This window comes from Haliotis rufescens, unplaced genomic scaffold (genome assembly GCF_023055435.1).
Source record: "Haliotis rufescens isolate VD_foot unplaced genomic scaffold, xgHalRufe1.0.p SCAF_3, whole genome shotgun sequence".
In the NCBI taxonomy this organism is placed as follows: Eukaryota; Metazoa; Mollusca; class Gastropoda; order Lepetellida; family Haliotidae; genus Haliotis; species Haliotis rufescens.
Genome location: NW_025964001.1, coordinates 15,666,947 through 15,694,310, shown reverse-complemented (window position 1 = coordinate 15,694,310; position 27,364 = coordinate 15,666,947). Strand labels below are relative to the sequence as shown.

The 27,364-nt window shown below is 39.5% G+C and overlaps 1 protein-coding gene across 5 annotated transcripts in view; it reads right to left on the bottom strand.

Moving 5' to 3' along the window:
• Positions 1-21,633, bottom strand: part of LOC124134880 (thyroid receptor-interacting protein 11-like) — an 88,005-nt gene extending 66,372 nt beyond the window's left edge. For 4 of the 5 annotated variants that reach the window (XM_046499959.2, XM_046499960.2, XM_046499961.2 and 1 more), the window contains exons 1-3: positions 21,385-21,633; positions 1,768-1,844; positions 386-496 (exon numbers count right to left, since the gene is read on the bottom strand). In XM_046499959.2, the coding sequence (XP_046355915.2) occupies positions 386-496; positions 1,768-1,844; positions 21,385-21,478 (282 nt within the window). In that variant the 5' untranslated portion in view covers positions 21,479-21,633. Of the gene's footprint in view, positions 1-385; positions 497-1,767; positions 1,845-5,695; positions 5,724-21,384 lie in introns of those variants that run through there. The other variant, XM_046499965.2, reaches the window with a different exon arrangement.
• Positions 21,634-27,364: the final 5,731 nt, after the last annotated feature.

Below are 27,364 nucleotides of genomic sequence, written 5' to 3'. Positions count from 1 at the left end.
ACAAGACATCCCTGTACTTAGAGGCCATGTGATGTTAAGGTTCTGCTACAAGACATCCCTGTACTGAGAGGCCATGTGATGTTAAGGTTCTGCTACAAGACATCCCTGTACTGAGAGGCCATGTGATGTTACGGTCCTGCTACGAGACACCCTGTACTCAGAGGCCATGTGATGTTAAGGTGGTGCTACTAGACACCCTGTACTGAGAGGCCATGTGATGTTAAGGTGGTGCTACTAGACACCCTGTACTGACAAGCCATAAGGTGATTGCCACACCCATATCAGCAGATGGTATAGCACAAACCCCTGAAGACAATGGACATGCCACATCAGAAGCTCACCTCAACATCTCGCCAAGAATAATTGAAGAGTGTGATCTGCTTACCTCCTTTTCCTGCAAGACATCTCGATACTGGGAGGAGATGGAGTTGATCTGCAACTCGGATGATTCAGCCTTCTCCTCTAACTCCCTGTTGAAGATCTTGAGGCGGTCATTCTGGAAGTCAAGAACACAATACATAAACAAGTTAAACTGGGATAGAAAGATCAAACGTGCCATAGGGCACCCAAAAGATGTGTAGGTGTGTCCTTTAGAAATTAAGAGAACCAATGTGATTGTATTTTACACGATGAGCAAGACAAAAAGTGGTTGTAATTCAGAAAGTTTGCCTCCTTTCCTTTTACTGAGATTGATAACATCCTGTTCAGGTTTTGGTACCCAGGTTTATTTTCTGAATCATACCCCATGGAATAAATAAATTGTAATTGGGAATTTGAAGGACATCAAGTTGAAGTATAATGTATGAAAGGGGCTATCAGATTTTTTGGTGTTTTTATTCTTTTCTTTGCCATTTTAGTAGATTTCAGCATTACCACCCATCCTCTGGGTGCAAGGGTTAAAACTGGGATAGAAAGATCAAACGTGCCATAGGGCACCCAAAAGATGTTTAGGTGTGTCCTTTAGAAATTAAGAGAATCAATGTGATTGTATTTTTCACGATGAGCTAGACAAAAAGTGGTTGTAATTCAGAAAGTTTGCCTCCTTTTCTTTTACTGAGATTGATAACATCCTGTTCAGGTTTTGGTACCCAGGTTTATTTTCTGAATCATACTGTGCAATAAGAGTGTTTTAATATTTATCTTTAATGTCATCACAGTGTACATTTATCACTGGCTTTGTATAATATACACCCTCACAAGGCATCATGTTATTTTAAATATGATCTCTAAGTGTGCCACTCAGAAACCAAGAAGTTATCTTAACAGTTAAACTTATGCGATTGTAACTGTGCCATTGGCACTCCAATACACGTTATAGTAAACTACAGTTATAACGAACCCTAAGGACCACTAATTTAAATTTGTTATAACTCTAGTTCGTTAAAAGCATATATACAGAAAATGAACGGGACCCCAAAACAGTTCATTATATCTGTCAGTTCGTTATAAGGGTGTTCATTATAAACGTAGTTTACTGTATTTTGTTTGAAACCTGAATTCAAAATGATGGACTTTTAAATTTAAGACCTTTATATACTAGGACTTCTTTACTTATCGCAATCATAAAATATATTCTGCAGACAAGCATAGATAATTCTTTATCTGAATTATTCATTTTAAACCATGCTGGAAGAATCCCTGGTATAGACCCTGCTTATACATATTCAACACATGGCAAGGGACAGCCTGTGCATCTGATCTTGCTAATGAGGCGGTGAAACCTATCCTCGTTAACTACCCAGGTATATCTCCTAAGGGTCAACTCACCTCAGTCTTGAGGGCCCCACACAAAGTTTGAAACTCAGCGATCTTCTCCTGAGCCAGACGCAGCTCGGTGGCATGATCTACAAAACAAACAGCAGTTTCAACACACGCCCTTGTTCAGACTCCCCTGGTCCCGACTCCCCCCTCGTGCTGGCTGATAAGCCATATTAGGATACGATAAGCAGATATGAAGTCAGGGGTTCATATGCCACCAGTAAGGACGCCATTGTTTAGCCAGTTTGACTTTTCAAATTTCAAACGATTCAGGGGTTACAAGAGGTCAAGACGAAGAGAAATGCAATCTGGCAAGTTTGTATCATGATACATTGAGGACTCAATAAACTTAGGTGCATTTTTTTGTCAATCAGATTCCATGGATATCTCCATAAATGACTGTGGAACTTCTGATAAATGTAATTTTGTGCAGTAATCTATTCCAATCTGTATTTCCATGCTTCAATCAGTTTGTACCATGTTACCATGGTTACAGGCAGTCACACATACAGGATCTACAATTCTCACACTTTTCATCGTAACACATTAATAAACACAATTTACAATCCTACCTTGATTTTCCAAACTTTACTTCATATCAAACTTATTTTTCTCTCTTCTTTATCATGCTTATAGTAAGCGTTTATAAACAATCATATACTGCAGAAACAGTAGACACTTCAAATGCCTTGAACTAGATCATTTGAGTAAATACCTTATGCTTTTAAGAAGTAAAGTGAGTGAGTTGGGTTTAACGCCACTTTTAACAATATTCCAGTTATATCGCGGCGTGTCAGCTTAATGTGGGAGGAAAGCCCGAAGTGATGCAGGTCTCAGACGTTTACCATTTCGGTGAAACCCACGAGCACGGGTATGGTGCTGACAAACCTAGAAACATAATCGGGGCGAACCGGGATTCGAACCCACAATCATAGGTTTCTGTCGTGCCCAAGGGACGCAACTCTGCACAGCGAATCGCGGCGCCTTAGACGACTGGGCCACCCGTGCCCCCTTAAGAAGTAAAGAAAACCTCTGGGGAGAATATAGAACGCAGTCCACTGATCCTTGTACTGAAAAGTGGATGACAGGTTGGAGACCTCTCTCTCTAAAAACTTAGTGTGGGTTAAACACTGCTCTGAATATGCTGAACAGTTTTTAATTATATCATGGCATATTAGTTCAATGTGGGTAGAAAGCCTGGTGGAGAGTGAATCAGTTCATGCTTGTCATTGACGTCTACCAGTTGGTTGAAACACATACCATATTTGCCATATTAATTGCCCTGCCCTAACTGGCGATCCCGACCCAGCTCCTAGACTTTAAGTATTCTTGAAAAGCGTCTGGTACAAAGCCTGAAAATTTTAGCAACAATCCATATTTTCTTGCCAAGTGATAACACTGAAAATATGAACGACAATCTCTTTTTTCTTGTGCACATTACAGATCTTTTTACCATAAGCACAGCAGTGTGCAAAGGGTATACCATGTACTGCCAAGACATGAAGTATTATCATAATATTGTAAATTTCATGGAAGTTTGAACTATGTCTGTCCTCTTCCACTCTATCTCTGACAACAATTTTAACTTGCGTATGGTTTTAATAGGCATCCCCTTTAGTCAATGTTCTAAGCTGCCACAGTTTTTATTACAGTGAAACAATAGGCACATCTTGGGTGTTGACAGATCAAGGATCAGGGTGACTCTGGACTTAGAGACACATGACCAGCACGCTGTGAAGCCTGTAGCCACTGGGACCCCCATGCTCTTGAGTGAGTGAGTGAGTTGGGTTTAACGCCACTTTTAACAGTATTACAGTTACATTGCAGCGTGTCAGCTTAATGTGGGATGCAGGTCTCACTTCGGTGAAACCCACGAGCACAGGGGTGGTGCTGACAAACCTAGAAACGTTATTGAGGTGAACCGGGATTCGAACCCACAATCATAGATTACTGGCGTGCCTAAGGGATGCAACTCTGCACGGCGGATTGCGGCACCTAAGACAACTGGGCTACCCATCCCCCCCCCCCAATGCTCTTGAAACAATCACGATATGGCTGAAATATTGCCGATGTGACGTTAAATTTTAACTCACTCACTCACTCTTGAAACAATGTCAAAGTCAACTGATAAACACAAGTAAACCACTACATGGAGTATTATTTTAAACACTGGTTTACAATTTGCACTAATAAACACGTTAAATGTTGATCAAAACATATTTCAAAATTCATCAATGGCAGCTAATCCTACGCATCAGAAAGTTATCAACACCTTGGGGATTTTTAAACATCCAGATTTAGAAATATGATTGTTGGAGAATTGCAGACTGACATTGATGTTGTTGCTATGACCTAGGTGTAGTAAGTATGAAGGACAAAGTTGGTTTAACTTACTATATTTATGACATTGTCTCATTTATTTTAGGAAACTTAAATCCCTCCCTCCCTCCCTCCTTCCCGTTTCTGGGTTTCACAAGAATCGTAAATATCACTGACCTGAATCACTTTGGCTTTTTCTTACATATGACGCTGACACACAGGGATATATTTGAGTGAGTGAATACAGTTGGATATTTTTCAAAATTCCAGCAATATAACAGCTGTCACACCAGCAACATATCCATGTGTGTGGGTAGAACCCAGGTCTTTAGTAGGGCTGGGACGATAGTAGGGCGATCCAATACGTATCACGATACCTTGCTCACGGTCCGATAGGTATCACGATACTTGCACCTGCTCTTATCTGTGGTGTGTAAGCCATTTCTTTAATAGACAGAATGGCCAAATACCTGGCAAACTTTACATATGGCAGTCTAAAGTATGACGCAATGAATGAAAATACGTACGATTTCACTACCAATTTTCACTTCAAACTAGTGTTTGGTTTAACAGTTATGAAAGCAAACATTTAAGGTGAGAATAGATATTTTTTACTAAGTGTGTGGCTGTGATCAATACTTGTATTGAGGAGTAAAAAATTGCGATCCACCGATGCATTGGTGTATCATCCAACTACTAGTCGTCGGCATGTCCAGAGTGATAAACCAATGCATAAAAATAATGCACCCTGATGATATACTGAAATACTGTCCAAAACTCAAATCACTCACTCGCTCCACACACTCCAATCATGTTTCTGTCTACAGATCCCCCACGCTCCATTTCTTCCCCAAATAATTAAGATTTGAGTCAGTTAATTTATCTACAGAGATGAGCAGGTTGTGTCAACATATTCATTATTACCTTATTCCACACGGGCAATTAACTTGATATACCAGCAATGTCAAAGAAGAAAGACGCAGCCAGCCAATAAAGGACGAGGCCACACGAGCCCTTCAGCCCCTCATATCACCCAACACATCACTTAATGTGCAAATACACCACACAAAAGCCGCATACTGTCCGTCAACATTTCACACACGAACAAAGTGAACTTTCATGTCAATATTCTCCAGCTTTTAATTTATTGACCTATCTAGAGTACACAGCAACATGGAGGAAACTTGGAGCTAGAGACTAGTCCATCGAGATTTCAGTCTGAAAAATTTGAATAGCCTGAGAACAGAGTGAAGTGACCTGTTCAGCGATGGTTCAGTGCAATGGAAATGCAAATTAATTGGGTCTACATAAACATATGCTGTGTATGGATGAAATGTGAGAAGGGCAAAGAAAGCTTTAAAAGACCGAGTAAAAGAAGAGTATTCCGTTGCCGCGTCATCTACAGCTAAAGTGCCACGCATGCAGCCTGAATACTTGTATAGCTCACGAGACGACAGACAGGCCCAGCTTAGGCAAACAAGCCGTATCAGTCGACCAAAATGAACATAAACCATTAAATCAAGGACTGAATACACACGGTGACAGAAATGGTTATAAATTTGTTCATATCTTAGTAACCAACACATGTTGCCCTGGCTAGGAGCAGGGTTAGACCCACCTGATAACGACAGACTAGTCACCTGATAAACGTCTTGCGAGTTCCTCTATAACACATGACACATCAAATCTTGATAAGGACTCAATTTAGTCGCTTGGATGAACTGAGACAGTCTTTGTGTACATCTGAAATATTCAATTCCTGCCTGGCAACACCCCTGTAGGTGGCTTGAAATAATCCAATTCAAATCAGTTGTTTTTTTTTTTCGCTTCGGCATTGTCAAATTGGGTGTGTCATCTCTGAATTGACATCAAAGATTTGTGCCATAATATTAAAATCTGTGAAGTCGCCTTCACTCACTGGTACAAAAATATCATAACAAAATATAATCATTATCATGAATAGTGCAAGGTAGACACAATTTTGTGGATAAGAACTTCTTTAATACTGTAAAAAGCGACATTTCGGTATAGATCCTTATACCGTTATCAAGCATGACATCTTCTAAGTAATGCCTATCAAACAATGAATAGTGCAGTTATTTTACCATGATCATAATGTTTGACATTCACGATTATGGATTCCCACTGTCACACAGAATGTTTCTGCTTTAACTAATGTTTTAGATTAATCTCAATAACTTCCAGTTACCTAAGCATGAAAAGTATGGGTAATAAATATGATTGTGTCAGTATGACCATGGTTTATGCAGACTTCAGTCACCAAATTTAAAGCCTTATAAAGGTCTTTCAAAGAACTTCTTTATAGTATTTAAGGATCCATAAATAAATGAAATGACTGACTTCAAAAGACTCATTGTAAGTATTACTGTATTCGACGTAATAAGCGCCAAGGGCGCTCTCAAAATTAGAAATAGGGGGCTCTTATTAGAAAATTATTTTGGTGGAAAAAACAGAGTTGAAAGATAAATTTTGTGGTTTATGCTGATTCCAGAATTTAATTCCCCATAATTAAGGGTGCATATACCACACAAGTGCGTATTATACACGAATAAATAAGTCTTGTGTACTTTGATCAATCGGAAGGGGTGCTAATTGGGATTGTTCACTTGCCAATATATTAGCAAATATCGCCGTGGGCGCTTATTAGAGCGGGGCGCTTATTACGTCGAATACGGTAGTCATGTTAGTGTCAGGTATCTGACGGAGGCAGTGGGCAAGTGTTGCAACTGAAAGGGGGAGGGGGCCTGGGGGTAGTCCAAATATGTTTTACCAAGTCACTGACCGTCACAGTCATATCAAGTTCAGTAACATAGTACTCGACTGCATGGTAGAAAGCGAGTAACTATGTACCCAGGACCATTGCAGCTAAATCAGCACTGAAGGCCTCTTTAAAGCAAACATCTCTGGTCCAGGTTTTTTCAGGTGGTGAAATGTGGTTTAATGTTCAAGATTATTGCACTTACATGGCAACGTGCAGCAGTGTTTGTGTGTGTGTCCGTGCATGTGCATGTGCATGTGTGTGTGTGTGTGTGTGTCTGTGCATGTGCGTGTGTGTGTCCGTGCATGTGCATGTGCGTGTGTGTCCGTGCATATGCATGTCTGTGTGTGTGTGTGTGTGTGCGCATATTTGTCAAAATACCAGTTCTCAAACAATCATTCCCTATGAATTTTAATCACATTCTTAACAACTATATCACACACATCATACCCATGTGAGTGAGTGAGTGGTTTAATGCTGTTTTTAACAGTATTTCAAATAAACGTGATGTCAGCTTAATGAATGTGGGAGGAAAGCCCAAAGCAATACAGGTCATAGATATTTACCACGTTGCAACATTATTTTGCAACAAACCTAAAAACATAATAAGCGAGAATCTGAGATTCGTACCATACCCATGACCATAGGTTTCCAGCACACCTAAAGTACACAACTCACAACTCTCGAAAATTGTGGTGCCTTAAGATGACTGAACCGCCAGCAACCCCTCATACGAATGTGACCGCCTCTGTGTCTAGTGGTAGAGCGTCCGCCCGCAGAGCGGAAGGTTGGGGTTCCATCCCCTGACACATCATACCAAAAGATGCTAAAAGATGGTACTTGTTGTCACCCTGTCTTGTGCTCGGCATTAAGGGGCTAAAACAAGGACTGGTCAGCTCGGAGTCAGTTTACAGTGTCTGAGTGGGGTATTCATGTCAAACTGCGACATGGTATCTCAGTGGGCTAGCACCATAAATCGGCATCAGTCCGGGCTAGTACAAGCAGCCACACACACACAGAGACACACACGTGCATGCACGTCGCTATATAAGTGCAATAATCTTGGAAGCGATGTTAAACCCCATATCACCTCACCTCACCTCACCTCACCTCACCTCATACCAATGTGGTGATCAACATGATCAAACCCGGATCTTCTCCAAAACGAGGGAAACGCTGTAACCATAAGACTCACCATGCTTGCCCATAAAAACTATTTCTTAATTTCTGTCTTACCCATGTATGTTCTGTGTTCCAGTGTGAAATGTCTTCATTTGAAGAAAGTAATAACTAACAGACGACAAATATTACATATAGAGTAACCATGGTAACAACAGAGCAAAGCTTACATAAATAACATTTCACTCTAAGTCTGTTTTTCCTTATAATGGATGAAACCAGAATGAAAGGACAACAACATTTGTACAATATTTGAATGATGCAGATTAATTTGCTCTTTCAACATCAAATTCTACATACGTAAAACTGAGACTTCTGTTTTCCAAACATACTATATATGCTATCTAATGTTTTGTAATTACCTAAATATTTAATCTGTAAGATTGAATTTCATGGAAACGATTTGATCACGGCATATTCTAAAGCTTGTATTTGAAGCCTTACAGGTCACCATGTAAAGCCAATACTGCCGACAAAGCAGTTTCAATTCACTCCCACACCACTTACTTCCAACTCATTTTAATCAATGTTAGAGCAGAGTTGAATGTTTGTTAACAACATGTTACAATCATATCTAATCACACTAATGAAACATCAATGGAAATATCAATGGAAATATTTTGCATCTTAAAAATATCTTCAAGAGTTTCTTTATGAACCCATAGCCATGAGAGGACCGGCCTCATTCAACAAAAGCCAATACACTGCCAGGTGTTATGTATTGACGTTTAAACATGCCTGATAACACTCACATCAACAAATCATTACTGGATTTATAGACGTAACCATGGATTCAGTCAACCACAAATGTCCCAAACAGGATATAATTTTCCTCACATTATATAAACTTAACTATTGTTCAAAAACAATTTGGATTCTGCCTGACATCTTCAATGCTAATTTCATTCAACATGTTGCATACAAATATGTAAATGAACAAACTACAAAACATTAAATCAAGGGCCTTTGGCCATGTTGGCTATGTTTTAAACATTTGTTTCAAGAATTCAAAAGGTCCAAGATGGCCGACGACGCAACAGTTCAAACAAGGTGACATTGAAATGTCAGTATCAGTTAATGTTGTCTCGAAGACTGAATACTGTCAAGCCAAGGCTGAGATAATGCTAATAAGCATTCATAATATGTCCATCACACAATACTGTCATCTTGTAAACATTTATTAAATTGATCATGTCAATAAACAAGACATGTAGCTGATAAGCAAAACGATATTGTACTTGTGCCTGTACACCAAGTCTTGTGAGTGAATGAGTTTGGTTTGTCAGCCAACACTTGTTTAACTTATTGGTCAGCCCCCCAAGAATGTCTAATTGCTGAATGAATATGATCCAAACCAGCATGTCCTTACATCCATTTATCACTCCCGTCTAACCATGGAACTGTCCGATCTGTCACAACACTTGGATCGAGAGACTTGCTGTTGCATGCTAGCACTGGACTACCTCGTGTTTCACATGTTCATATTAACACGTCAGCTTTAAACATGCTAAACAAAATCTGGCCTTACTTGATTTCAGTGACTCATACCACGATACAAATATTTCATTAGATTTCTCCAATACTAGAAATACAAAGTCATGATTCAGCCCATGCTCACACTAGAGTTACAAGGCAACCAGTGATAACATTCAACATAAATACAAACGTACAAACACATTGCCACGTTACGATGATCCAGGGCTAGTCAAGATTAGGCTTGTTTCATTGTTAACATTGCATCCAGCAATATTCCAACCATATAATGTCAGCCTGTAACTAATTGAGACCAGACAATTCAGGGATTGATAATAAGAGCAAGGATCAACTTTGTAGGGGGATGATGTGATGTTTATCATGTTTGTTTGTTAACGACGCACTCAGCAATATTCCGGTTATAAGACAGCGGTCTGTAAATAATCGAGTCTGGACCAGACAATCCAGTGATTGCCATCATGAGCATCGATTTACACAATTGGTATACGATGACATGCATCAACCAAGTCAGCGAGCCTGACCATCCAATCCCATTAGACATTGTAAGACGCCTCTTGCGACAAGCTTAGTCGCCTTTTACAGCAAGCTTGGGTTGCTGAAGACCTATTCTATCCTGCATCTTCATGGGTCATCAGCTTTATAGGGGTTAGAGTGAGTGTGAGTGAGTGAGTATGGTTTTTATGCCGCTTTTAGCAATATTCCAGCAATATCACGGCGGGGGACACCAGAAATGGGCTTCACACATTGCACCCATGTCGGGAATCGAACCCGGGTCTTTGGCGTGACGAGCGAACACTTTAACCACTAGGCTACCCGACCGCCCCTATAGGGGTTAGAAGACATGCAGTTAACCCAGCCACAAAGCCTGACCACCCGATCCATTAAGTTGCCTCATACAAGTTATACAACCAGGTTGCTGGGGACCAATTCTAACCGAGATTCCCCTTCAGATCAGGGCCCACTTGCACAAAGCGATCTTAGCGCTACAACTATTGTAAGCCATTGTTAAAGTATGGGAGTTACGATCATCTTAGCGCTAAGATCGCTTTGAGCAAGTGGGCCCAGGATTAGTGGTGGGACAACCAATTGATACACCCATATATGTCATCGACCATGAGATAAGGGACCTTATTGTTGAAAAATCACATTTTGACTTTTCATTATATCTTAAAAATACAGCATCTTTGGAACACAAAAATACAATTCACAAGCTTCAATTTATATTTATTACATAAATACATGAAATGACACATCTTCACTGATGTAAGTCGACGTCGAACGTCTTTTTGACGTCATAGGCCATATGTATCCTAGCACCCATAAGGTCCCTTTTGTCCTGGTGGGTCGCACATAATGACACGTCAACATGATCAAGTTTCAATAAACTGTCACATCATGGGTTGACAGGTCGATGGGAAACAATACACTGCATGGTTAATCGTAGCCTACCTCACACCCTGTATTGCATCCTGAATGCATACAAAATAAGACTGAATGCAAATAATTTATAGCCAGTCCCATGGGGTGCTAAAAAGTATGTTTATTTATAACCAGTGCTGCTGTAGACGTGCTAGCATGCACATACACTTTAATGTCCGTGTCCGATATTCTTTACTCAAACACCATTTTGTTTCAAACAAGGAAAACCCATCCATGGTTATTGTACAACTTCACAAATAGTTAATATTATATTTGTTGTTAGTACAGTGGCCACAATGGAACCCCATTATTATGCCTAAGACTAGAAAAAGGTGTCGCCATGGTAACTGAGTTTAAACATGCTGACGGACTAACAAATAGAAAAGCTCAGGTAAATCACTTAGACTCACACTTAGTCTCTGAAAATATAAAATGTTGACCGAAACAAGTAACTCCATTTAGATTGAAAAGGAGCCCAAGTGAGATGGGAGATTCAGAACCTGGTGAAAATCTAGACTTTCTTCATTTAGGACTATAGCATTACAGTGAGTGAGTGAGGTTTTACTCCGCTTTTAGCAATATTCCAGCAATATCACGGCGGGGGACACCAGAAATGGGCTTCACACATTGTACCCATGTCGGGAATCGAACCCAGATCTTCGGTGTGACGAGCGAACGCTTTAACCACTAGGCTACCCGACCAACCCTTATATATAGCATTACAGAAAAGGCTGGGTGGAAGGGAAATTAACTCTTTCAATACTATAGGCCAGTACACCGTCCAAGAAGCCTCGAGTCCCCAGGCACCATAGGCAGGTAGACCGGCCAAGCTGTAGTCACGTCAAAATAGTATATATTTTTATGAACCTACCTGTCATATCATTCATTTATTAAATCTATCACATTTCACAATGTCTGAAATACGTATTCCACTTCAATTTATCATTTTTTATTGATAGACTAAAAAATTATTCACTATTTTCCGCAATGTTATTGAAAATAAAATTCTCAGACATACACTTCAACAACAGGTCCACATAGAACATGTCAAAGAGCAAAATAAAGACGTTTCAAGCAAATCTTTAAATATAGTATACAAAGTAATAGTTAAAATCAACAAAAATATATCTAAAAGTTGTCAAACTTACATCTTAGTTATTATGTTTGTCTTTTCGTGCGATCGCGTGTAATGTAAGTCAAATGACAACTCGGCTTTCGTTGCCTCTATTTCTCGGCTCGGACACGATGTCTAATGCCAAAATATATGCATGAATTTTTTTTGTCACAGCTCGTAACCTAGCACGATATATCCATGAAGCTCAATATATAGATCACGATTTCCTGCTTAAAACGTTCAGAATAACACTATTTAAAATCTTTCCTCAAAATCCTCAAAATCTGAAATTCATCATACACAAGGACGGTACCATAGCTGAAATTTGATTGGCTGCCTTAGGTCACATGCTCAAATTTGACCAATCACGAATCAGATTTCTTCAAGAAAGCTTCATTAGAAACAAATTTTTATCCAATAAAATTGCACGTTACAGCTATGAAAAGATTCCAGGCGATTTTACGACCATGTAGAGGAAAAAAAAGAAGCTTTCTAGCGATGCATCATATGTCAGTCTTCAACAAACGTGTTATTCATACAAAGCTTCGAAAAAACGGACATATTTCTTCGTGTTATAGAGCGGACAGCTGCTTTTATTGGGAAATATTAATAATTCTTCTTAAAATAATTTTCCAATTATGTATACAATCTAAATTAAAAAGAAATAGGAAAGTGTATTTATGAAATCTTATAATGGCCGAATATCGTCAAATTTTCGCTTCCTTGGTCAATAATCTGGACATTATGATTGTATTAGCTTACATTTGTTTTATTTACAACAAACTTCATTAGGTTGTAAATGCATTATTTAAATAATGTGATAAACATAACTTTCCCATTTATAAACAATAGGATTAGACCTTTCAAATGGTGTACAACATGTTGTAGCAAAGATGTTTTCTTCGATAAATGTTGGCGTCATCTATTACACAAGAGTCTCTGGGACCTCGGTGTCACAGCAGTAAACGCTTTTGGTTTGTTGTTTAACGCCGCACTCAGCAATATTCCAGCTATATGACGGCGGTCTGTAAATAATCGAGTCTGGACCAGTCAATCCAGTGATTAATATCATGAGCATCAATCCACGCAATTGGGATCAATGACATGCATCAACCAAGTCAGCGAGCCTGACCACCCGATCCCGTTAGTCGCCTTTTACGACAAGCATAGTCACCTTTTACAGCAAGCATGGGTTGCTGAAGACCTATTCTACCCTGGAATCTTCACGGGTCGATCGCCTTAGGACTGCAACTGTTTTGTGGCACATGGCCCAGGCCTAACTTCCTGTATATCGTTTGTTTTTTCCCCTTCTCTAACACCACACTCAGCGATATCCCAGCTGTATGACGGCAGTCTGTCAACAAACAAATCTGGACCAGACAATCCAGTGACTGACATCATGAGCAATCGGGATTGATGACATGCGATCTACAAGTCACCGAGTTTGACCACCCAATCCAGTTGCCTCTTACAAGGATAGGATGCTGGGGACCTACATTTTTATCCGGAATACCCACTGGTATCCTGTAGTCCGTGGTAGATGTGAACACAATCGAGGGGAAACGACTCACTTGCTCAGCACAAACACACAAAAAAAGAAAATATCCCTTGATTCAAGAATACCTTAAACATTTGTTAAATGACTGATAGTAGTTTATCAAGTGCATTATTTTTTCTGAAGTAAAATGTATTAACAGTTATTAAAGTCATACAAATTTCAATAAGAAACCAATAAGACACAGAACTACAGCACAAAGACTACAGAGAACCTAAATATACTCCTTATCATTCTAGTTACCACAGTAACCATGGTAACAGGTGTTGCTTCAGTGGTGCAAGTTGTGGCCAATATTTATCAGACCAGGTGGTGTTTCACACAGGGTAACTGTAGTTCCAAACAGTTTACATAACAGCACTGTGAACACACAGGACACATGGGAGTTGGGTGATAGTCAAATAAAGCCCTCATACATAAACTGACGAATGGTGTACGGCACTTTTCCCGTGGTGATTCTTGAGCCTTCTATGATAAATCATTTATCAAGTATAAATTCAGGAACTATAAGCAGCCAAACAAATTTCCATAAAATCTTACATAGCTGTAAAGGTGCGTAATGAAAATACTGGCCCTTCCTTATTCATGGAAACTGGAAAAGTGAGCTTTTTTATTAGGGATTTTTGTATCCTGGTTGTGATATGTACTGAATAAGAGACAGTGTGTGGTGAATCATAAACAAATGTATGGTGCAGCTGACAAAAAGCAAAACTGTTATGTAAGCTGAATAAATTATTTCTGCAAGATCACACTATCAGAAAAACTAGCCTTGGACATAGTTGATAATGTTACGAACTACAAGTTAGAAGCTAAACTATCACATAAATGTATAGCACAATGATGTATACTACAGCTGACTATGACCAATCCATCATCATTGATAAAACCAGATAAAAAATGTCCACTGTGTGACAAGGCATGTGTTTATATTCTATCTTAAACTACTTCAAACACCTTGACATAGAAGGCGATCTGTAAACAGTGTAAACCAAAGTTCAAAACCCATACCATCAAGGACTCATTTATTAAGAAGAATAATGAACATAGCCATCTAATTACATGTTTTTTTGTAATAATGAATTATCCTAACTAATTGTTCCAAGCTTGTCGGTGTACAGGTGACTGGAATATCAGGCATGTCAGAGTTGGCCTTGTAAAGGCTAGTCCTGACAGAGTTCTTCCCCTTGGTCTTCAGAGACCAGGATAAATGTCAACTACTTATTGCTGTTGTTTGTTGTTTAATGCAGCACTTAGCAATATTCCTGCTATAGGATGGCGGTCAGTAAATAATCCAGTGTGGACCAGACAATCCAGTGGTTGACATCATGAGCATTGATCTACGCAATTGGGATACCAAGTCAGCGAGCCTGACCACATGATCAGTTGCCTCTTACAACAAGCATGGGTTGTTGAATATACTACTTATTGTCACAAATATTAATGTAAAGTATCAACAGTATGATTTGTGTCATGTTTGTGCATTCTGGAAAAAAACTGTAAAATATTAATAATAAATTAAAAAGATCTGTGAATAAACATGATAAAGGAAAAGATATGATCAAACTTTGTATGAGTACACAATTTCAGCTAATACTGTGATTTAAAAGTTTACTAGTTGTGCCATAACATCATGCAAATAGTGCCTAACAAAACACAACTGGTCACCAGGTAGGATCCAAACGCAATGTGATGTGTTTGAGAGGGCAGTATGATCACCTTGATGACAGTGTAATACTAATAGTTTTTACACTCTCTGAACCCACTTGTTGTGCTACATATCCTTGCAACATATCAGGTCTTTGTGCCTTCTAAACTCTGTGATGATGCTTAGACATGCATGTTAACATGGTTAAACATTTTACACAATTTGAAGAATTTAATTTCAATAATACATTATTGATTTGATCAATTCCATTAATAAAATCTAAGTCACATATTGCTCTCTAGGCACTTTGGTTTGTGCAAAAAAGGGTTTTTAAAGATTTATCACAATTTGATTTTGTAGTCATTTCTTAAAGGTAGTATCACTGCACTGTGGCTAACCTGAATAAGTAGTCAACAGTTTAACATGTAAAAATCAAGTCTGCAATGTTTCAGCTTCTTTGGCCTGATTGACCTATCAGAATCAGTTATTTTCCCAATTCATGGTAGAAATAGGAGATAAAGCCTCAGCATGTTTTCAATGCAGAGGTTTCAAATGTAGATTTGATACCTTGAATTGTATTGAAATCACATGCAATAAGGTTTCAAATTTGAAATATTTACAGGTATCAAGCCGAAGTTCAAAACCTCTATTTTCACCATAATACTGAACCACTTCAATGAGATACAATAAAAATCATATTGCAGATGTCCTGCAAGAATTATTCAAACTGACATTCATAGAGATAACGAAGTGTCCTCTGTAAAGTTTTGTTCCCGAAGTATGCACCACTGTCATGATGTCATTAAGTTCTACAGCTGGGCAGTTTAAGCTTTTTGATGCAGTACACCTGCTGTCACAGTACCGGTACATGATAGAGTAGTGCCAAAAGTCAAGCCATGCGGATGTTGCTGAATTACCAGTACACAATACACTGTCTAAGTGGTTGGCCAGGTTCTCTGCCTAAAACATATTGCCACACATGCCGTACATAATGTAGGAACAGCAACACATTACTTAGCAATGTTTTTTAATAAGATTAAGACCAGTATTCATGGTATTGGCAATTGCCAAACAGGCGGGTTTGTGAAAGAAGTGCTTGTGAATGAATATTTTCTTTTGTGGCAATCATGGTAATGTGCAAAATCAGCAAAATCATGGTCTTCTGTAGATTCTATACCACTGGAGGACCAAGCAAAGTGCATAATTCTAAAATGTTATCAACATGGTCATGGTAGAATAAAACCTAACCAATGTAACATACTTAATCACAGATTTAATAATTGTACATTAGTTATTTTAGAATTCAGCGCAAAAAGTTTCCAAACACTTTACAATACCTTTTGACACAATTATTATATTAATGTTCAATTACACCAACAAAACCATACCCTAGAACTTCATCATAGAAACAGGGTTGATGGGCAGCGGTAGAAGCCAAAAGTTTCAGTCCATTGGTCCTTATAATGATAACATATAGCAAAACCTGTAAAAATGGCAAATTTCTACTAGTCCTTATGATACCTTTACTATTGGGCAGTTTGGCAAGGACTACAGGACTAGTGCCAATTTCTGGATGCTGGACATCGCTGGATGGGATCATCTAGTGTTCATAAGCTCCTCTCAGTGATATATAATCTCTATATGCTATATCATTGAATAAGGATCATGAGGATAAAGATGTAGCCTAGTGATTAACATGGTTAAAGTGTTCACTTAAAATCACACTCACTCACTCCCGCATTGAATAAACTGAGAAATGGTTGGCGTTTTCACATGCTTATTTTCACGAATAGCCTTTGGTTGAACAGTTTTTAGCAGGCACCAGTTTATCATGTTTATTATGTTAGCATTATTAATTTTGATCTACCTTTGTTTTTAATTTTTCCGTTTCAACTTAATTCACAGGGTGTAAATGGCATGAAAAGGGATCTAATATACATTGTGTACATATGACATGTATGAGTGAGTATGGTTTTACACCACCCTTTTAGCAATATTCCAGCTGGGGACACCAGAAATGGGCTTCACATATTGTACCCATGTTGGGAATCAAACCCAGGTCTTCAGCGTGACGAGCGAACGCTTTAACCACTAGGCTACCCGACCACTCCTAATGTACATATGTTCATATGAAGGTTGTCACATAGACAGAATTGCGTAATAGAAAAATCTATTGTTGAGGTGACGTGAAGTGAAATGTGGTTTAATGTCACGTCCAAAATTATTGCACTTATATAGCGACATGCATGCATGTGAGTGTGTGTGCTGAATATACTCACTCTGAGCCGACCAGTCCTTATTTTAGCCCCTTAATGCTGAGTGCCAGCCAGGGTAACAACAAGTATCATCTTTCATGTCTTTTGCTATGTTGGTGCCGACGATCAAACTTGCCAACCTTCCATTCTACCACTAGACCACTGAGGCTGTTCTTTTGTCGAGGACATTACATGTTGTATATATACGAAAACTTTAGTCACTTGAGCAAATTGTTTTGCTGTGACAAGTCAAGAAAATGGACAAACTTGAGTGACTTGCAGTGATCAAGTATTTGCAGGGAAAAGAGGGCTTAACACCAAACATCAAGCATGAAAATACAAGTACAACACAAGGGAAGGATGTCCCTTCCTATGCCACCATCACCAGAAATGATCCAGAGAATCCCAAGATATGGTGATGACCGACTAGCAAATGATTGAGCATCATATATCTTGTTCAGAAGGCCTTTCCCAGGAGAGAGTACATTCTATTATCGAAAGCTGACATCAGGTCAAAAAAGATACCAGGCACATGTCTCGTGATATTCTAGCTCTGTTTGAAACTGATCCAGAAAGTTTCTTGCAATGATTCCTGACAATGGATGAAACCAATTTCAGCCTGAGTCCAAACAACAATAAAAACAGCCACCACCAACATGACCAATGAAGGAAAAGACTGTCCCATCACCTGGAAAGGTTACGTCCATGTTCTCAGGTTGCCATCATGGTGGGACTATCTTCCAAAAGGAAAACAATAAACAGAGCATATAATGTTGCACTTTTGAAGCAATTACAGGGATGAATTTAAGACTAAGAGACCTGGAAACCTGAGAAAAAGTGTGTTTTCCCATCAGGACAATGTGCCAGTGCACAAATCATTGTCATGGCAACAATCCACGAATATGGTTTTGAACTCCTGCAGCACCCGCCTTATTCTCCTGATCGGCTCCATCAGACTTCCTTGTGTTCCCAAATATGAAGAAAGCTCTATTGTGAACCTATTTCCACCCAAACAATGATGTTATAGCAGCTGTGGAGAACTTTCTAGACAGCCAAGAGAAGGATTTCTACGAAACTCAGTGTATCAGTGTGAAAGGGGATTATATTGAAAAACAAATCATTTCAACAACTTTAGGTCAAGTCTTTCTATGTACATGATATAAGGCTCAGAACTTATCAACCACTTCTCTAATATTGTCAATTCCATAATTTTGAGTACTTTCTACAGGAGTGCATTCTAGGTTTATTATTGGCTGACACTGCACATGTCTAACATGCATCCATACTCTGCTATCTATCTACTCTCTATCTACTCTGTGTGGTCATTTTGAAACAAATCTGTGTGTTTTATTCAAATATGCGTTCATTGTTTTCGACAGTTCCAGAATTCAGTTATTTTTCAGACAAGGACAACGAAAGTGCAGGATGTAGTGGTTTGGTATCAAATACTGTAAATCTTGAAATTAACGCGAATGTGAAATAAATGCGAAAAATGTTAGTGGTCTTTGCTCGCATAAATTAACTCTGCATTTATGATTCCAAAATGACTATCAACAATAACACGGCCTCACTGCACACTTTGGATAGCGGAAATACCAACTTAAATATATACACAAACACAGTTTATTGAGCAGTAGTTGTAGCAAATATATAATAATGTCATTCAAATAATAGGAACTACACAATCGGGATCCCGTGAGTTATCACTGCTGGGATCAAGAGTTCTACCCACTCGTGTCAAGCTTCTTGACACCTTCTCCGCATACCAATCAGTGAACTGTTGTTGGTTCAATTATCTTATTGCTTTTGAACTTCCTTAATGCCAGCCAACAGAGTAAACATATAAACTGTGTGTTATTTTTAGGAAAACACTACTTATTGTTGTTTTACGGAAGTGCTCTACTCAGTGCTAATAAGCAGTGCTATTTGCTGTTTGATTAGGCTATGGTTAGGTTGGATTGGTTGGTTGCTTTGTTGTTTAATGCCACACTCAGCAATATTCCAGCTATATGAAGGCAGTCTGTTAACAATCAAGTCTGGACCAGACAATCCAGTGATTAATATCATGAGCATCAATCCACGCAATTGGGATCGATGACATGCATCAACCAAGTCAGTGAGCCTGACCACCCGATCCCATTAGTCGCCTTTTACGACAAGCAGAGTCATCTTTTAAGGCAAGCACGGGTTGCTGAAGACCTATTCTACCCCAGAATCTTCACGGGTCAGGTAAGGTTGGATTAAGCATTGTTAAGGTAAGGATATGTTTCATTCCACTTGGGATGGGATGGGGGGAGTCGCATTATATCGAGTCACATTTTTGGCTTGGGGTCAGCAGTCGTATTAATTTGGAGACAATTTAATTTCCAGATCTACCATACGTCCTCAAAAGGAAAGTGTCAAGGAACGTGCACGCCAAATCAAAAGATATGATTCAGATAGTAGGCATCCTTGTTCCTCACTAAAATCCACATTATCAGTGAAAGAAACTATCATTTTTGGTCCACTAGTCCTTATAATGATAACATGAAGCAAAACCCTTAAAAATGACAAATATCTACCAGCCCTTATGAAATCTTAACTATTGGGCAGTTTGGCAAGGACTATACAACTAGGGCCAAATTCTATCAGTGATTATCCTGACAGTGTACCCTTCAAGACCTTTTTGTCACAAAACCCTCCAACAAATTCATAAATATCCTTTCACTGCTTGTGAACTCAGCATCTACTGTTGAGAGCTATTTCCAAATTCAGCGCCTTCCTGGCCACTCATGATCTTGTAGATTATGGAAAGAGATGTGTGATGTCAAATGACAGGCAGTGCTAAAACTACATATCATGACCCATCATGTCATTCCGAACAAGATAAATGTCAGGTTATAGAACACACAGAAAACGAGAAGTGGTGATACATACTACTACCAATGAAATGTGAAACGTGCATGCATGGCACCATGTTAATATGCAAATCTACCATACCCACAATACCCTAATCATGACCGGGTAATTGTAACTTTGTGGACACAGCTTTGTCAGTAAGTTTGTTGGAATGACAATCAAAAGGTCACAGGTTTAAGTTGTCTTCATGAGAAATTGTAGCGTTTCATTCTAAAGTTGCTCCAACATATGATCACAGATATCATCATACTCATTACGTCGCATGAATATATGAAGATGCAGTGAAACATTTATGCATCATTTGTTGTTTGTTTGTTGTTTATGCCGCATTCAGCAATATTCCAGTTATATGACAGCAGACAGTGATAATTCAGTCTGGACCAGACAACCCAGTGATTGACATCATGACCATCGACCTACACAACTGGAATATGATGACATGTATCAACAAGTCAATGAGTCTGACCACCTATCCCGTTGATTGCCTCTTATGATAAGCATGGGTCATTGTAGACCAATTCTAACCCTGATCTTCACAGGTATTTAGGCTTCATTTGTGCTCTAAGATAAAAACTATCACAACAAACCAAAACCAGACAATCATCTGTTAATCATGACCCCTAAACGTTTTTAAGCATGATATTGCATTCAATATACTTCACAAGTCAATTGATAGATAGTATCTTGGAAAAAACACTCATGGTAGTATGGGTTCACAAGCAAATATAATTATTTTTTTCTGTAGAGACAACATTTTGAGCATGAATCAAACTGATCTATATGGTCTTACACTTTCTACCGGAACACAAACATACCTTTATAGAATGTATGTACCCTATATATTTCTTCTTCTTTTTTTTAAAAACCCATTTCAATATGCAATCTATTTTATCACTATTTTATGCATATGAGTTGAAAGTTTAATGGTAAACAAAAGATGCATAAACAGATACATCATCCAACACATACCGCTAACTTCCTCAGTTCCTTCTGTCAAGATATCTTTTGTCAAGTTGGAAATCTGGCCTGTTAGAGAGGATATGCTTCCGCCTAGCCATGACATGTTGCTTACATCAGTCGCATCTGCATTTATTGTTTCTGATGATATTCTTTACTTTCTACTTGTTATAATTAGTTTGCATGCCACTGACATCTTGAATGAAACTTCTTGTTACATGCCGAATGCCAACACGACGGTAGCCATATTGGCACTCGACGTGTCAATGCGCATGTGTAAATATACAATGGGAGGCCACTCTCATTTCGTGCACAAGCCAACTTGCAAAGCTAATGTTACGGCGCTGTGCAGATGGTATGAGGATCGAGTTAACAATTCTTGTCAACACAGTCACTTTTACCACGACCTAAATGTTACGAATTCTTTCCTTTTTTTCCGAACAAACAATGCCTCAAAACATTCACCACGCGACAATCACATTACTTTCTTCTGTAACCACAGAGTTTTTAAAAAGGGATTTTACGCAAAAAAAACTTGTTTTCAGAAAGGAATTTTTAATCTTCTAAAGGCTTATTTAACACAATTTGTTTCCCTCCCGTGCTTTTCCAGGTTATAATACAAATCTTATTCGCAGGAGCTAGATTGATTGATCATCGTACATCAACGGTGTTGGGTGTTGTTCATAATATCAACCACAGGTTTGTCTGGTCCGTACTCGATCATTTTCAGGCCGCCGTCATATAGCTGGAATATTGCTGAGCGCAGCGTTAAACAAAAAACAAACAAAACTTATCTATGTTCCATAACACATTTTAAGATATATTTTCGTAGTAAGGGCTGGTTCTTGTTCATGACAACTGTAGTTCGTATGATACATGTAGCTGTTTTCGTATTTTCCAAACCTGACTGACGACCTATTGGCCCTAAGTACAATTAAGCCTTTTAACACACGACAAGTATTACAGTCAATTGTTGATTAGCGTGAGGGAATTAGCCGAGCCGATTCAGATAATGTTTGTCTGTTTGTTTGTTGCACTCAGCAATATTCCAGCCATATTCCAGTCTGGACCAGACAATCCAGTGATTGACATCATGAGCATCGATCTACGGAATTTTTATAACATGACATGCATCAACCAAGTCATGCGAGCCTGACCACCCGATCCCGTTTGTGGCCTCTTTCGACAAGCACAGTCGCCTCGTGGGATGTTGAAGACAAATTCTAACCCGGATTTTCACAGGTCGAAATGTTATGAAGTGATCACTGCTAATATATGTCAGTGCTACAATTATCGTGTTTTCTTTTATCCAAGATGGAGGATGTTTCCGAGAGAAAACGTGTATACAACGTATGTTACGAACTGATTTCTCCTGAGCCTTGTATTCGCAGTTCGTTATATCCGTGTTCAAATGTACGCTGGTTGTTGTAAATGTGCGTTCATCAGAGGACGTAACTGTCTGTCTAATATATGTATCATTACATTCAATATGTTCCTCGTGGCGTTGATATATTCAGTAGAAATAATAACAGCTATTATCAGTGCAATGAAGGTAACACGTTACATTAGTTGTTCATCAGAACAGACTACATCCTCGCTATCCAGTGTATTAGTGAGGCGAAATGGGATTAGTGAGTGAGTGAGTTGGGTTTTACGCCGCTTTAAACAGTATTCCAGTTATATCGCGGCGTGTCAGCTTAATGTGGGAGGAAAGCCCGAAGTGATGCAGGTCTCAGACGTTTACCACTTCGGGGAAACCCACGAGCACGGGTATGGTGCTGACAAACTCGCCTAGAAACATAATCGGGGCGAACCGGGATTCGAACCCACAATCATAGGTTTCTGGCGTGCCCAAGGGTCGCAACTCTGCACAGCGAATCGCGGCGCCTTAGACGACTGGGCCACCCGTGCCCCCTGAGATGGGATTAACGTCGCGTTCAAGATTATTGCACTTACATAGCGACGGTTGTATACTGCAAGCCCACTGAGATACCATGCCATAGTTTAATATGGATACAACACTCATACACGTGATACTGACCCCGATCAGACCAGTCCTTGTTTTATTCTCAATGTCGAGCGCCAGGCAGGTTATCAACAAGTACCATATTTTAATGTATTTTGGTATAACGCGGCCAGGGCATCGAACCATCGGGCAGACGCTTTATCCACTAGACCACCGAAACGGTGTATTATATCTTCATTCAATTATAATGAGAATCCACAGGACCCATTTGTTAACACAGCTCCGTTTTGAGTCCGTTTCCAATGACACAACGCTGAACACATCTTCCGAAGCAAGAGAGTTAACTGACTTTAAAAGTCCAGTTTCAACCCTTGCCGAACTAGGCTGGAATTAATGGGCTCGATCGTAGCGCCACCAGTGGCTATTACCAGTTATGTCCCTTCTAAGCCTCTCCTATGGACCAATCAAATTCCTCAAATCTCTCGTATCACTTGCGTTTGCTTCACACAAAATGTTGGCGCCCAGTCAGGACGATCAGATCGATAATCAAGATCTATATTGTGATAAAACGGGTCTTACATCGCGAAATGCATTAAATCACGTGAGCACCTTGATTAAAAACATGAAAAGATTTGAAAAACATCTGCTGACAACGAGTTGGCGGTGCACATGTTTTGCAAATGCTTCAATCGACCGAAATCTGCATGACCGTTTATGAACCGGATTTCGATTTCGGTGCGCGATTTTGATTGGATTATGCATAGACACTATAGTCCAGCCAAAATGTAACTCCATAAGACCGGCCTAGTTCGGCAAGGGTGGAAACTGGACTTTTATAGTCAGTTTACTCTCTTGCCTCGGGAAGATGAACTCATCATCACTACTCGCCTCGCCTTGGGTAGCGTTTAAAACCTCAATGGAGAACCCATGGTAACATAAAGACTTTCTGCATTACTAATTAGGAAAACATAAAATAGATATACTACCGACAGAAAATACGGGAAATCTGGAAATGATAGTGACGGTGTAATGACGATAAAAATCTGTAATTAATATCAGGCGGGTAGATCAATTACTGGTGATTCCACCACGTTGGGCGATACATGCATGACACCTTGTTGGCATGTACTGTTGATTAACTTGCATAACGCTGCCCTTGGTATTGCCAGCCATTCCGCCCGAAGACCTACCCCAAGCTGGGCCATGTTAGCGGGTGCTGGGTCTGGCGTACACCCTCCGTCCGAGAACATCCCACAGATGCTTTGTTTGGGGCATGTCAGGGGACTTAGTGGGCCTGTCCAATGTCAGTGTGCCTTTTTGTCGGAGAAAATCGGTGACGACCTGGGCATGATGTGCTCTGGCATTGTCGTCTTGCAGTTCAACATTTCTGCCGATGATTAAAGCGAATTGAACGACAGGACGCACAATTTCGTCAACACATCGCTGGCCAGTCAAATGTCCATTCACAATAACCAAATCAGTTCGCCTGTCATGTGGGATACCGCCCACACCATATCACTACCGATCATAGTCAAAACATTTTGCCCTGGCATTATGCTCGCCGCTACGTCGCCAAAGACGTTTTCTGCCATCTCTGAATCGGAGGCAAAACCTTAATTCGTCTGTATTAAAACATGGTGTAACGCATTTAGCGCACAGCCCGTCCCTGGTGTTGCCTCGCCCACCCCAATCTTTGCCGCCCACATGTGGCAAGCTGTTACCCTTCACCTATTTAAAGGTGGCTGTTGAACTTCGTCTTCGTGTTATTGTACGGAATTCGCTATTGATTATAGGAGTAGCTTTGAATCTAATGCGTAGTGCAATCCATAGATCACATTACAACCGTTTGACGACACTTGTCCAAAAAGTCGAGAAATAACACTTTTTGATTTGGCGAACATTCGGGCAACTTGGGGTATTGACGTCTACACCCCACACCACAGAATTCGCAATTTTGCCTGTTCACTGAGACACTGTCTCGGGGCCATTTTTAGATGTGCTGACCTTATTTGCATTTGTGATTGTGCGCACGCACTTTGGCTTCTGTGTGCACGTGCATCACGAGCTGTTCATTATGATAAGATGATGCGATCAAATGCAACGTCACGGTATTGTGAATGTACATTCAAATCACTAGTTCCCTTATTTTGTGTCTGTATATATATGTTCCAGCTAAAATTTCAATTATAACGATGTTCTTGTCGGAATATATAATATTGGGGCTCGTTCGAACTCTCGTTCAGAAGTCATTTGACTGGTTGCTGAACTCCAGTCCACGAGCGAGACAAAAACTGTGCCAAGTTGGTCTAATGTGAGATCGAGATGGTGACGTCATTTCCGAAACAAAACTACGTCGGCGAAAGAGTTCAGGGTATTTAACATTATAGAATGGAGATATGTTATACATTTGATAATCGAGGATGAACAAACTACTAATTAGAAGAACAAGATAACAGCGTTATCATTATCCGGGCCATGGGGCACACTAGGCTTTTGTCTGTTCATACAGTAGTGAATATACACGGGGAAATGGAGAGTAACCCCAGAAAAAACATTACGGCATCTTTTTTAACTCAGGCTTGTCAAGTTCACTGGAACCTTTTGTGAATGGCCTAATTGCAAGCACCAAAAGAATTATTAATCCCCTTGCGAGGAATTAGACTGGTTCGGGTGCCACTTGTAAATTGTGGTTTGTGTTTTTCTTCACCATTCACCATCTACCTTGTACAAGTTCCTTTGTGAAGTGTTATACATCTCAAATCAGTTATTATGGTAACGGTTTAGAAAGAACCCTGCGAAGATCATTCTGTGGAAAATCAAAAATAGCATGACAATTTCGAACTCTGTTAATAAGCATGGGTATAAAGTTTCAAGGATAATATATTTTAATAATTAAGGAGATATGCTCCAGAAATGAACGCTACAACCCATCTGGTTTTTAACTTACGTTGTGGTCACGAAAGTAACATTTTTTGGGATATGTACAACTTGTTGCCAAGAAAACTAAAGAGGCACAAGTTCATGATGTGTTTGATACATAAGCAATGTTTCATAATAAGATCTTTAACGTTTTCCGAGTTATGATCCGGAAACGAATGCCACACGTTTTCCGGTTTGTTGTCATTGTAACACCAAACTATTTTTTTAGAAGCAACACCACATTAAAAGGCACCAGTTCAGCATGTGTTTGATACATATGCAAAGACTCACAATCACATCTTAAACGGTTTCCTAGTTATGTTCCGGAAAATAAACGCGTCGGACGCACGGACGCACGGACGCACAGCACATTTTCCTACATTCCCCTTCCACTTCGTTGCGGGGGATAATAATCTACATCAGTCAAATATACTCGTGAAGCAAGCAGTACGCTGATTGTTTTAATTCCCTTAGGCGCTCCCTTTTTCCCGGGACAGAAGGCGACAGGTACTTCTCTTATCATTAATGCCTGCAGGATCCGTTTATCGTTAACCAGGGTTCTAGACATTTGGAATTAGGATCAAGTTATAAATGTCGAAAAAAACGATCTTTACCTGTATGTAGGCTATCGAATTGAAAAAAAACGTCATTAAAACGTCATATGGATTTTGAATATTTATACATTAATGATCACCCACGACAATAGTAGATTGCTCGACCAATCCACAAAGTAATGAATCTCATGTCATCGATGTTATTTACAACATGTCTCCAGTCACAGAACCCACGCCATGTTTTAGCGCCGTCATTAAAAGGCAAATCGTAAGTCAACACAAGGTCACCAGGGGAATGTCTGCTGTCGCGGCTGAAATGTAAATGTAATTCTAGCCACCCCTATTTTCTACACACGTTTTGATACTACCTACACAGTAAACTCTTAAGTTATGATAAAGATGCCGAAACAAAAGTTCAGGTCGAACAACGTTAATGAAAAACTGAGTCAGCAAACAAAGCCGGAATACTTCCACACGGGATGGCCAATGGGTGTATCAGTTAGTGACTACAAATAGGCTCCATGTCCATTTCTGTGTCCATTCCGAGGTGTTC